This window comes from Pyxicephalus adspersus, chromosome 2 (assembly GCF_032062135.1).
Source record: "Pyxicephalus adspersus chromosome 2, UCB_Pads_2.0, whole genome shotgun sequence".
NCBI lineage: Eukaryota > Metazoa > Chordata > Amphibia > Anura > Pyxicephalidae > Pyxicephalus > Pyxicephalus adspersus.
The window spans coordinates 27,563,379-27,578,166 of record NC_092859.1 but is presented as its reverse complement, the minus strand read 5'-3'; the positions used below and the strand labels follow the sequence as shown (position 1 = coordinate 27,578,166).

The 14,788-nt window shown below is 38.0% G+C and overlaps 1 protein-coding gene across 2 annotated transcripts in view; it reads left to right on the top strand.

Annotated features, from left to right (window-relative positions):
• Positions 1 to 14,788, top strand: part of SYN3 (synapsin III) — a 188,161-nt gene that overhangs the window by 46,202 nt on the left and 127,171 nt on the right. For both annotated transcript variants that reach the window (XM_072400159.1, XM_072400160.1), the window contains exon 4: positions 7,113 to 7,204. In XM_072400159.1, the coding sequence (XP_072256260.1) occupies positions 7,113 to 7,204 (92 nt within the window). The remainder of the gene's footprint in view (positions 1 to 7,112; positions 7,205 to 14,788) is intronic.

The window sequence follows — 14,788 nt, the reverse complement described above, 5'->3', positions numbered from 1 at the left end:
AGGGCTGTGTATCATAAACCTTTTTCATTACTTTACACACCAGGCACAAATTACATATACTAATTATTGCAGCTCTGTATTTATTATTACATCATTACATTAGAATTTGTAAAACATAAGCAGTGACCAGACAGAGCTTGTTGATATGGACAGCTGCATTGGCAGTGGAAATATAGGGCACCCAGTTTCAACCTCTACGCGCCGGGGAGAAGTTAGAGGTGTTGTCTGAGCATTGCACCTAAAAGCTATAGGGAATTTTAAAGGTACCAATCACTCTTTAAAAACATATAAAAACCAAACCTTTATTCACAAAAGCATTTTTAAAGCAAAAATGTACTTGTTGTGATTGTCTTGCAGAGACGGAGGAGTATTTGGGGGTGTATAGGAAGTGGAAGCGTGTGTTTTGTTTGTACATCCTTCTTACACTTCCTAAAGGCCTTTCAATGGCCTAAAGAAAAACAGATTAAAGCTGCTTTGCAGGTGTTTGGCAAGCATTCCTACTAAAGTCTATGGAAGTGGTAGAGCAGCCTACCTCCAAAGAGACTGTGCATGTAACATCTCCACGCCACACAAAAAACTGATAATGCAACTGCAGCACTGCCTGTTAAACTCCTGAATTTCAAATACTCTCATCTGTTTCAGTAATTAATAATAATAATATTATTATTGTTAATAAACAGGATTTATATAGTGCCAACATATTACAGAGTGCTGTACATTAAATAGGGGTTGCAATTGACAGACAGATACAGACAGTGACACAGGAGAGGAGAGGGCCCTACCTAGAAGAGCTTACAATCTAGAAGGTGGAGGAAGTAACACACAATAGGGAGGAATAGTAATACCATGAGAGATGGATAGTTCCTCACATTTTCTAAGCAGTAATATGTACTATGCCAGGAAACAACTCTGTTAACTGCCCTTCTCAACAAATTGTATATAATTGGATTTGACCCCTTGTCTCTGTACAGAAGAGCTCTGAATGGGGGAGAAAGAAGCAGTGCAAAGAACCAGTCCGGTATGCTGCAGTCAGGAGTGTAACTATTTCTCAATGCCCCCCCATCCCAACCAAACTTTGGGTAGGGCACCACAGGGGTGTTGCTACACTTATTCTGGGGCACCTCTAGGGGAGTAAGGGAGCATTGCATACTCCTGTAAATGATGGGTATATCTAAACTGCGCTAAAAGTTGGCGGGGCCTAAAGGGTTATGGTGTAAAAAAATCTGATCCTACTCATGAGTTTGTAATGCACAGTTTGCAGGGGTTGGCAGTATTCAACATGCATAAAGCAGAGTTCCGGTGGATTCAGCATATACATGTATACACATACACTTATAGATACATAAGTACAAGTACAAACATTGCATGCACATATATACAAATGCAAACACCACATACATAAACATAAAATAAAACACTCTTCAATTACTGTATTATGAGAGTATCGTTGTAAAAAATAAACTCATGAGAGTTTTATTTTTTTTTATGCAAACTACAGAACAACAAGCAACTGTTCAGAAAGGAAACACTTTGGTCTAAACTGTGCCGTACACAGCATATTGTACAGAGTGCATAGATTAGGTCTATTTCTTTTTAATGAGACCTGCAGATTTTAAATGATCAAAAATGGCTTTTGCAATTCTGTAAATGGTTTCAATATTATACAATGTGTGCTAGTGAATGTTCCGAAAGTACAAAAAATAGACATAACTAAATACAGCTCTCCCAAAAAAAACACCCTTTAAACTAAATAAAAAAAAGAGAAAGTATTTTTCTGTAAATGTTCCCAGAGACACCTTAATTGTGCTGCAAAGTCCCTCAGTACCAAGAGTTAATCCTAATAAGTGCTGTTTATTTAAGTGAAGTGCTGTTATTACAGCTCTGAATGTTTTATTTTTGGCCCTGTTCTCTATCTAAACTCTCCCAAAGAACTTTTTTTTTCCTTACAAACAACAGAGACTTCCATTCGATGTATAAATGGCACTGATGGGACAGAATGGTCTGCTTAAAGCTAGCCTGGAGCGCTGGTGATCCAGACCGTGAGAGCTCAACACAAGATATAATTAGCACAATAAACACGGTTCATGTACAATCCAGGGAGATAAGTCATCGCCAACCTCGGAGCCTGCAATGCTTGTCTGACTACAGCCACAGGAACTGACCGCCATAGACTGAACGCAAACATTTGTACTAAGGGGTTACCCCTCATCAGAGAATAGGACGTCAGCAGGATATCCTAATACCAAACTGCTTCTTACCTAAACAATATAGCCAATACAACAGGGTGTGGGAAAGGCAATACTGTGTAGCTGACACTGCTTGAAAGGAATGTTTATTTCTTTTGTTTTCAGGGTTTATTTTATTATTATTATTGTTATTATTATTAATAATAATAATAATATTATTATTAATAATAATAATAATAATAATATTATTATTATTATTTTAGATACACATGCTAAGGAAGTGAGTTTGGTGTAACTCAAGTGAAGCCTTGAGGAATAAATTGCATTTCATTATTAGATGTGTGTGACTTTGCTTAGGCTGAGTTTATGTCATCAGTGTGCTGCATGTAGTAGGAACATTTTCTCAGTCTCCTCTTTTCAGGTTACAATAGCACCATTGTAATTACATTAGTAAGATAAGAGAATGGAGGGGGGCTCCTTTTTTATTCATTTGTGCCATCACAGGCACCAGGATTTACATTGATAGCATCTTTAAGAAATATAATTGTGGTCTTCTGTGAGATTCTATGAATAAGCAATAGAAAATATTGGAGATTATTTACTAAATTTAGGTTGTTCACTTACCTCATCTTTTAAGGAATCATTTTTTCTTGCACTTCCTTCAGCAGATCTTCTTTTAATTTACTAAATATCCCTTACAAGGCAATAATTACAATAGGAATATACCTTTTCTATGTGAACGCATGATATTGCTTTAGTAAGATTTGAAAAATGTAGTTAAATTTATTACCTACTTTTGAGAGATTTAGTCTTTTTAGCGCCAGCATATTACGCACGCTGTGCATTAAATAGAAATTTGAAATAAATACTATCACTGTCTCTACAGAAAGTGAGGTAATCTCCACAATAAAGTCATAGATGGCAATATCGCCCCAACAATGCTCTGTGATATATATGGATTCCTAAAAGATCTGCAAGTTGTTATAGTAAACAGCTGGGAGCAGTCAGATTGGTATATATATATATGTATATATATATTATATATATAATTCTAGCTTAGTGAATGTAATGATAGTTCACAGGCGTACCCATTAATTAATATATATATATATATATATATATATATATATATATATATATATATGATAATCCGTCATTGTTTCCTTTTAGTGGTCCTTATTGGCTAGGGTTGGTTTTGCACATTTTTGCCTTTTAATGGACCATTAACATTTCAGCACTTTCAAGTATCACAGAGCTGGTTGTTCTTTTCCTCCCATTTATTTACACTGTAACATCTCTACACATGGAGTTTGGCAGAGGGATCCAGGTGGGGATGGTTGGATAAACGTGGTGGCTCATATCCCAGGAAGACTGCTGACCGAGGCAGGCCATGAATAATAACGGGTTGGATGGTACCGGCTCCCAGGGGATAGATAACATTACTTAATGGAGCCAAGGTCATTTTATGTAATGGGAGTGACAAACAATAATAATTTGCCAGGATACATGCAATCACTAAAAAAATACTACTGGCCTTCAGCACCAACATCTTGTTAATATCTCCATATTACACAATGACAAGTGATAAATAGACCCCAGGGTATTGTGGACTGCTGTCTGGAAATTTGATACTGCTATTTCCTTGTGCCTATTGCAGACCATTAAAAACATATAAAGTATAGAGGACTTGTATATAGTCAGAAATATAGAGAAGGACACCATCCATGACTTGCAGATTGCTATAGGCCAGACATACGCTGGTAAATATGTGCAGGATCAGGTAAACTATTCCTGATCTCGATGGTTACTCAATGTAACAATCAAGATCAGGACTACTGTAACCTCCTCCTCTCTGGTATTCCATTAACCCGATTCTCTCCTCTACAATCTATCATGAATGCCGCAGCCAGACTCTTCCATCCTTCCCACCGCTCCTCTTCGGCTGCATCTCTTTGTAGTTCTCTTCATTAGCTTCCATTTCACCTTAGAATCAAATTTAAGCTCCTGTGCTTTGCCTTCAAATCCCTCCACAGGTTTTGTCCCACTTACATTTCTGACCTGGTAAAAAAATACTCCCCCAGCCGCTCTCTCCGCTCCTCCAATGACCTACTAATGACTTCCTCACTCATAACCTCATCTCACGCACGGATACAAGACTTCTCTAGAGCTGCCCCAACTCTCTGGAATGGTCTTCCTCGTCCTATTCAACTTGCTCCTACCTTCTGCTCATTTAAAAGAGCCCTCAAACCCCATTTTTTCAAACTTGCTTACCCATCTTCCTCTGTCTTTTGAAACCATCACTACTTCCCACCACTACATATCTCCCATCCTATTGTGTGTGAAATTCCCCCACCTACTAGATTGTAAGTTCCTCTTGGCAGGGTCCTCTCCTCCTCCTGTGTCACTGTTTGTATCTGTCTGTCATTTGCAACCCCTATTTATTGTACAGCACTGCGTAATCTCTTGGCGCTATATAAATCCTGTTTATTATTATTATTATTATTAATAATAATAATCATAATAATATTAATAATAATAATTTTTCACCTGGAATGCCTCCATCTACCATTTAGTGCTGATCAAATAATGCTGTTCAGAATGGTACACAGCAGGACGTGTTCAATAATGTATTCCTAAGAATAATGGATTCCTAAAAGATCTGCAAGTTGTTATAGTAAACAGCTGGGAGCAGTCAGATTGGTTGGTGGTTGTCAAGGGCTGAGCCCTCCCTAAAAACCTCCAGCCGATGGCAGTGCTTCCCAGTGTTTACCATAACTACAAACAAAATCATGCTGCTGGGTGTAAAGCTGGAAGCACTCCCATTGGCTGGTGGTTGTTCATGGCTTGTCCGCCCCTGAGGAATGGCTAGCAAATGACAATGCTTCCCACTATTTCCTGTAACTACCAGCAGCATATTGTTGTTAGGTATATATCAAGGAACATTCCCATTGGATCATGAGTGCCCTAGTTTTTCATAGATTTTTGCTTAATTCATTGTTTTTTAAAGTACAACATATGAAAATATTGAATTGTATATATCCAGCCTGGCCACACATATTTCAATCTAACTGAACAATCTACTGAGCTTCATCTGGTTGTTCAGACAAAAAATAAATGTAATGTAATAATTTATTACAAATAATATAATCGCATTCAAAGGGAAAATCATTCTCATAAAAGTGGAAATCCCTTTTAAACCCATGGGAATAGTTTTTATTATCGGATCCTTTGGCAGGGTCCAGGGTACAGTGCTCACAACCCGGGGTTATCAGCAGGCGTGTTCACAAATTTGTTTAGAGTTTGAAGTTCTGGGTCATTGGCGAGGCGCTTGGAGAGACGGCAAGAGCGCCGGCCAAATAATACAAGACAAGATCAGAATGTAAATCCAGATAAAATACATCTAAATTGTTTTCTCAAAGAAAAATTCCTACAATGAAACACAAAACCGGTTTCTTTTGGTGGCAGCAAAGACATTTTTCCTATATCTCCCGCGTAGATGGGGATTAAATTACAGGCAAAGCTGAATGGGCCTTATGCCATTTTCACAGTGTTTTATCCACTAGGGGTCACTGCTGCGTGGATGACTGCAGTCACATAGTATTATGCTTCAGTACAAATACAGGTTCTCTTGCTCTGTACAGGCTAAGCTACAAGGGTTGGCTACTAGATGACATTCAGTTTGCTAAAACACTCTGTATCATAAGTAATATGGTATTTTGCCTTAAAACAAATGTGTTTTTTTGCCTTTGTTATTTTTTTTTGTTATCTGTTGGCCTCTTTCGTTCACAATATCACAATTCCATAATTTTGCTCCAGCACTGGTTGGACATCCTTGCTCTGCTAATGACAATAGTATATTCATAGTCTATCTTCTATAGTCTTGGAAAGCTTTATTAAATCAGGCTCAAAGCATTTGCAAAAAGGCTGTAGTGATCTGCAACCCTGAGATGAACAAGGAATAAAATAATGGAGCAAACAAGTATTTAAGTATTATAAAAAAGGCAAATGTTGAAGAAATTCAGTACACAGAGTAAACTTAGTATTGTTTAGTTAGGTTTTACATTTACTTTAAATCTTTCAGCAATAATGGATTATAATCCCCCTCCTGTTGTGTGGCCTCTAGTTTGTGCCCTTGGTTGGTTTCCATTAAATGGGACAATCTAAAGGCTTCATCGTCCTTCTGTAATCACATCAAAGTAAATAGCGCTCTGTGCACTGTTAGCCAGTTCCCTTTCATCAGGCTTAACCATTTGGAATGATTGTCTTGTCACATGGATTGGTGCAGCGCCCAGGGTGAAAGATTTCTGCAGAAACTTCTGGAACGGGAAGAGCAAAATTCTGACTCTGCTAAATATAGCGCTGGACAGGAAACTCTCTGAACAGGTTAATCGCCCGGCTTTCCTGTGGACATCATACAGCTGGAGCTGGTCAGCAACAGACGTAGTGTTATTCTGTTCAGGCAGCTAGTCAGGCGAGAGGTTACTTTCACTCCAACTTCTGGCCGCTGTCAGTGTAACCAATAAAGGGAATGTGTAACTATTCTCTGTTTTCTCTGCTTATTATAGCCAGGGCTAAATAAAAAAAAAAAATATTTTTTCTTTTGGCAAGCAGATTTGAAATTTTGTGTACCACTATTTTAAATCCCCGTTGTTTGCAGAGCACAGTAGCTAAAGCTCAAATTTACTCTGAAAGGGAGTAAGTGAGATAAGTGGGAGCATTGACTTCTACCTTATCAGGGGCCAGGCTTATGGATTTGCTGTAGGTCTGTTGGCTGTACAATACTCATTCGTTCTTCAATCACCAGAAATGATCATGAAAGATCCATTCCAGCGACAATCATCTGACGTCCATGTGATATCAGTACAAGGCATTAGAAATGTACTTTTTGCTCTCAATGTTTGACATTTTTTTTTTGTTTAATTCCAGGCTGAATTCTCTGAATTGAATCTAGCGGCATATGTGAACGGTGGCTGCATGGTGGATATGCAAGTAATTCGGAATGGCACCAAGGTAGTCAGGTAGGTCTACAGGTGGCAAGATAATCACATGAGTGTTGATTGACTAGATCAGGGGTGTCAAACTCAAATACACAGTGGGCCAAAATGAAAAATTTTGGCGGGCCAACCTAGATTTATTTAAAAAAAAACAATTGAGACAGGTCAGTAATGAATATCAACAGAGGAGGGGCCGCTTGTGGGTCCTTATTGACGTGCCAGCAGAGCATTCTGGGATTTGTAGTATTAGTGGTGCATGCACTGTCTACCGGCAGGCCAACTCTAGTAGACATTTGGTATTTTCTTGCGGGCCAAATATAATTACAGTGCAGGCCAGATTTGGCCCACAGGCCTGAGTTTGACACCCCTAAACTAGATTATAGATTACTAGAAGATAAAGTTCTTGGTTGATCAGTGCAATTACCCTGCTTTTTGTTCACAACTGTTTTTTTACATCAACTACACAGGGGCTGTAATTTTCTTTGCAAATGTTGTAAAGAACAAATTTTAGGTAGTAATGTGATGTGGGAGGCTAAGCCTTCATTTATAATGAGCAGGTATGTCAGCCGCAATGTACATATATAGGAACAAACTATATAAAGTAACCTTGTGTGTGTAATTAAACCAAGTGAGCATTCCTTTAAATTGCAGAGACGCTTCTTGCTGCCATCTTTTTTGGTGGAAATCAGCTGCTAAATGTTAAAGGAAAATCTCTTTCCATTCCGATTACATTGATACATTTTCCCCTTATGAAGGATTCATAGTTGGGATGAAGCTGTTTATAAATTGCTATTAGAGAAGATTCTCCACGGGGCTCTGCTTGTTGAAAGAGGTGCTATGTAAACAAGCACGAAAGCTTAATTTATATTGCATTTTAGTCATAGTTCCTGCACTGCCCCAGGATAGGCGTCTGTTATCACAGCAAGGCTCACCTGATGTCTACAAACTCTCCATAAAGCCATTTTAATAAAGATATACCGATGACTAGCAGAAGTGGGAGGAAGACCTTAAAGCAGAACAAAACTTAAAAAGGAAAAAAATCATGAGGTTGTATATTGCAAAACAGACAGGTTATTTTTATTCTGTAGTAAAACAAACTTATCTACATGTTCATAATCTAATTTATACTGGGGATTCACCGCTCAGATCCTGGCATACCTGGCTGCTGGAAATGAATGAACTCCAGTGCACTTATGTTATGCCATCCTGACCTGGCCAAACTAGATGGCCAAAAATCCTGAACATGGAAGAGGACCAGATGAAGATGCTGGTCTCACTGAAGGAGTGGGAAGAAGTGAGTTTAGTGTGAACAGACAGGTACGTTTATCCTATTACAGAAGAGATAAAATAATAACTAAGAGATATTATAATTGCCAGTCCCTTCTGCAAAACGTAACTTATTTGCTCGCAATGTTTTAATTTTTAGTACTACTTTACATGGCATTGGCATACAATGATTTGATATAACAGAGTGGTAATACTTTGTATTCCTATGTTAAATAAACACCCGAGTGTGTGGCACTGATTAGGAAAGAAATGAGGGTATTAATAATGCTGACTTCTCTGCCAAATGCACTGTGTAGGGACATTTTAGTAACTTTACATGATTAGTTTTCTAATGTGTCACAATATACACCAGTGCCATTTTTCAGAACAGATCCATCTTTTATCATTAAAAAACATTCCTTGATCTCCAGTAACTTGCCTAGAAAGAGACTTGCCATTGTTCTGCTGCAGACAGGAGGAAGTATTTCTGCAGTCTTCTGTCACCTATTGATCCAACCGCATATTTACACTTCAGCTTTGTGGTAAGGTACAAGCTGCAGCAGGGTCCAGTCTGTGTCAGTCTGTGCCAGAATACAACCAAGAACCACACAGGCATCATGATATACGTGATTGTGTCTCTGAGCTTGCATTTTTAGTAGATGTGACGCTGGATTATTAAGAAAAGTTCTTCAAGAGTGATCTCAGAAACTTGGGAACCACACACACTTTCTGTATTTACATTAGAGATTAGGTGGCCAGCAGACTACCAACTCTCTGCTAGGAGGGTAGAGCAGGAGATACTAAGCCGCTGAAATTAAAATAAAAGTGCTTTCTGTGATGAGGATCAATTGCTCCATAATGCCTGTAGCTGCACAGATGAGTGAGGGCTTATTTGCAATCACATTCACTGCTATTAGAGATACCCTATCATCGCTCCATGTGTTACATAAAACTAGCTGTTGTCAACAGTGCCAGCATTCCTACTATTTATTCTCTGACACTATCTGGAAACTGTGTGTTCCATCTCATTGGTTTTGTACCCTCTCCCCAGCTCTGACTTACATAAAACATCTGTTAGCAGCTGGGGAGTCTTGTGTGATCTTCAAGTTCTGTCTTCATGTGGTGTCCACTCCTTTGCCTTCTCCATCCTTTATTTATTGGCACAATTTGTAGGAACTAGGCACAAAAAACAGGAATGTTTATCTTATTATATCAGATATCTTTATATGGAACATAATCATACATAAAAAGAAGGAAAAATGAGGAGGCCATGCATAAATATAACTATAAAATATTTATGCTATAGACATACTATATTAACTTTACATACTATAAATTATGTATACTGTATGATAGATATTTTCCTGTAATTGTACATAATACGTTTTCCCGTTTAAAAATAAAAAATTCAAAAGTCCTATCAAAACAGAACAGATTAGGACAAACAGGTGCATTTAACCTACATTAGTCATTTAAACATGGCTGACACTGCATAAATCCCTAAAGGTCACAGAAGTTAGTGACTTTTTCTCACCTTACTATGGCAATTGTGCCTGGGGTCACCTGCACTTCTTATAACACAACCAACCAATGCTGGGTAAGGTTAGCAAGACAGTAGCAGGCGTAGACCCCCTGCCTCAATCCTTCTGTTATTAGGTCCTGATAAAGCACAGGGAAGAATTTCTGGTAGTCCTGTACATTCCACACTAAACCCGTCCCCACATGTCTTCTGTACATGTTATTTTACATGGAGTGTTTTTCCAGCTGTGCAGTTCAGTTATAAGTCTCCTATGTGTCTTATCCACTGGGTAGGTCCCCGTCCCTCGCTGAAACACATTTGCTCACCATATGGCTTTTTTCTGTGACACTCAGGTCATCATAATGTATCAATGTAATGAATCATTTGGAATGTACTGTAAAATACAGTACAGAGAATTCTTCCATTTGCTATTAAAAGAGCATTCTAGCCATATGCATGGAATTCCTTTGGATTCACTTTACATTTATAACAAGGACCTGTATTGTGGAAGCTGTGCCCCAAAAAACAAGCAAAGGGCAAAGCACTAGTCACCAGTATTGTTAGATCTTTCCCTACAGCTAACCTTGTCCAGATTGCTAACCTACCTTGTCCGGTATTGACAATCTTAGTGGAGGAGCAGGGCTTTGCTTCCTGAAGTCAGCCCCCACTCCAGTGACTGGTGATCTGATAACTGATGGGTAACTAAGTAAACAGGTGGATAAAGCATAGATCCACTGAAGGATTAAAGCAGAAGCATGGAGATGCAGGTCCTCAGGTACAGCTTCCTCTCCAGCAAGAACTGTGAGCAGCACAGAGGTAATATCACGAAATTTCACCTCAAATCTGAGACTGGTAGTCAGAAGTCCCTTTAATGATCTCACAAGGAAGGTATACAGCTACAAGGCTTTAGGCACATAAAGTTCACTTCTGTTTTTCAGGACCAGAGAAGTGGTGGTGAGAAAAGGCTTTAGGGACCAGTTGTATAGCTGGGGAGAAGCCTATGGGAGCATGGAATAAGACTTTATTCCAATTTTAACCCCTGCAGTGGTCTAGGGTGATAATTTAAAGATTCCTGGAGTTCAGATTTGACACAAGAAGAACATAACAAAAAGGTTTATTTCAAAAAGTATTTAGGTTGCATGCTACTGATGATTAAAGTAGAAGTCTTCACAAAACAAAGTGTTTATTGGTTACAACTAAATTCTAGCCCTAACTTCACTTTTGTCGCTCCATGAGATGGAGAGACAGGAGACACATCTCCTGCACAGTTCTGGTCTTTCATATATCAGCACTTTTTAACTTAGTTTTTATAAATTAAAATTAACAGTTCTTTTTTTCTCACTCTGTCCAATCCTGCCGATTGTCCCCGGCCCCAGCTTTTATACAGTTTGCTGCCTAATGTGTCAATCAATGTAGGGCAGCATCATTTGTGGGCATTACATTGGGCAGTCGGCAGTCTGGAATTTCTGCAGTGCCCACGCATCCACCCTTAGAGATGTATGCTAATAGTGCACAGACTCTTCTACATTTGTGCTGTGATCGCTGCTAGTAAAGACACGATGAACAATGATCATTGTACTTTTTTGGTAAAGAAAGAACATTTTTATTATTGTACTGCAGCCTTAAAGTGGTATAGAGGGGGGAGGCTATGGCTAAGTTTTGTGATGGACTCTGGAGTTCAGCTTTAGGCACACAAGTTATTTAAAACACCTTTCATAATTCCCCTTCACAATAAGAAAGCAGATAAGTTATGACATTCTTTATTTAATGATAGCATGTCTCTTGTGAGTTAGTGCAGCTGTCAGCTGAAAGGATCCAGAGCGAGATGCCACAGAATATTCTACAAGTTGATGCTCTCGGCATGATAAAACAGGTTGTTTCTGAACACTGCTAAATGTTTTAGTCACAGGTCATGTTTTATTTATTTAACTTTTTCCTTTATGACAATCATAACACAACAATCATTTATGTGGAGCAGTCCTTCAGTGTCACCTTCCTGCTGCTCTCCAGCTCAGACAAAATGGCTACAGATTGTGGTATTAAATATAGCGACCTATACCTGACAAAGCTCCTGTCTGCCTTGTGTGTCTGCGGCAGAGATTCTACTCCAATTTCGTCCGGTGATGGCTAGATGGGGGCCTTACTGGAAAGATCTTTACTGACAGGTTCTCTTTGAAATTATCAATACAGAATAGCTTAAATATTATATATGTATATAATATGAAATATATATAAATATTAAATTTTATAATATAGATAGATAGATAGATAGATAGATGGATGGATAGATACATAGATCCATGAATACATAGATAGATACATGGATAGATACATAGATAGATAGTAGATGATAGATATAAAAAAATAGCTAGGCCCACATCCGATAGATGAATGTATGGATAAAAAAGTGACAAAATTTTCTTTCAGACCAATAATACAATAATAGCTCACACTCTGTACTTACTAAAAATAAATCATCATTTCCCATCAAGCTTGTTTTAGCATCTAAGGTACCACATCCCCAGGAAATGTTCTAAATTTACCAGCACATTCTGTATTGTGGGACCGAGCAATTCAGAATGTACACAGATCAAGATTACATACTTGTATCAAACCCAAACAGGAACAACATGGTCCCTCTCTGAACTCCTCAGCTGGCTGGGCCTGTCGGTACCTGCACACACCTTATAATAAATGAGAGCTTTGTTATATGCTGCTATGTTTACCAGGAATGTGACCAGCAAAGTTTACACAGGGGGAAAATCTGTTCCAAAATATCCCGCATGTTTCTGCTGAAGTATGGCGGAGATGTTAGCGAGTCCTTACAGTTTACAAAATAAACAGAACACACGGGGCACTGGGTGATGGAGAGGGGCCCAAATATTTACAGCACCTTCTTCAAAAGACAAGATTCACATTTCTTACAGACTGTCTTTTGAACTCCATGGTGTGTCAGGTCTTTAAAAGTAAAAGTTATACTAAGGTCATATTTTTTAGTATTTAATACATTAGTTATGTTAAAGTGTATCTAAAGCCAAAACTTTTTTGTATTTAGTTTTCAATAAAAATGGTTAAAGGTTAGCAAACCCTGGTGATTTTTTTCTCTACAGGTGAAATTTGCTCTTTGTACTTGTTCTTGTGACTATTGTAAAGAAGAGTAGTATGTAAATGTAAAAAAGATTTGAAAAAGTTTTGACCTGGAATTTACTTTAGCCCTTGTGTTCAAATGTAGAGTGACCTTTTATGGCAGTACTTTTAGAGTTTTACAGTGGTTCTGTTGCTAGCACCAGAGTCCCAGGTTTGAACCTAGGCCAAGACACTACCTGCATGGAGTTAGTATGTCGTCTTTCTGTTTGCATCAGTTACCCCCGCGTACTCCAGTTTCTCTTGCATCCCAAAAACATACTGGTAGGTCAATTAGTGTTCCCCTAAATTGGCTTTTGAGTCTGTTAGAGACATTAGATTGTGGATATGACTCGGTACAGCATTGCGTCATATGTCAGTGCTATATAAATACAGGGTGGTAATAATAAAAATGGGTTATCCTTCAATAAATAATTATTATACCACTATTTATCCTAACAAGCCGCACGAAAATATTGTTTAAACATCAGTCTAGTAAACAATTGTGACAATGTAGTCAACAAATCTCATGATCACAAAAAAACAAATGTCTATCATACAGTCTTGTGATTCACAAATTATACAAACAATGCCCATAATAGTCCACAACAATTATCTGTGATCTTCCACTTAACCACAAGATATTATGGACATACGCCTTTGTGATCATGGCATTTATTGACACTGTGTACACTGTCACTCTTATTCATCAGATTTTTCAATACAATCAATAAATTGTTATTTAAACATTGTAATATTATTTGTTTGGATATGTATGCAGTATTGGATGCAGTATTTATAAAAAGGATAACTTTACCTGTATAACTTTTTACAGGTACCAGACCACCCTAATAGTATTTTATTTGACCAAAAAGAACTAGTGCTGAAAAACTGCAATGCAAACTTTGCCATACAGTTACTGCCATGTATACAGCACAATAAAACCACTGCAACACAGCCAGCACCATAAGGATACAACTATACATCCACTGTCATACAACCACCATATTAACAGCACCATGCATCCACTGCCAAACTATATAGATACCGTCAGACGAAACCAAAGTGCATCCACTACCATACAGACACCACCATTTAGAAGCCACTGTACATTTACTGCTATACAGCCACTTCCATATAGACACCACTTTACATTAAAACCACAATGTATTCCCCAAAGAGGGGAGTTAATATTAAAAATCGGTTAAGGAAAACAGGATTAGCAATAAATATTTATGGCTAGAGAATTAGTAGATGGGATTGGTAGGTTGAACAGATGGACAATGAAAGGAGCTGATAGTTGTATTATATTGTTGTTATTATTAATATATTGTAGACCTTTAGACTTGTCTGGAATGGCTTGAGATATATATTTGTTTGTTTGATTTGTCTGTGAAATTAAATGAAAATGAATAAAGAAATTGAAACAGAAAACCACAATGTATTCCCATTGTCATACTGCCAACATCTTACATCCACTGTCATACTGTCAACATCATACATCCACTGTCATGCTGCCAACATCATACATACACTGTCATACTGCCAACATTATACATACACTGTCATACTGCCATACATACACTGTCATACATCCAACATCATACATACACTGCCATACTGCCAACATCATACATACACTGTCATTCTGCCAACATCATACATACACTGTCATACTGCCAACATCATACATACACTGT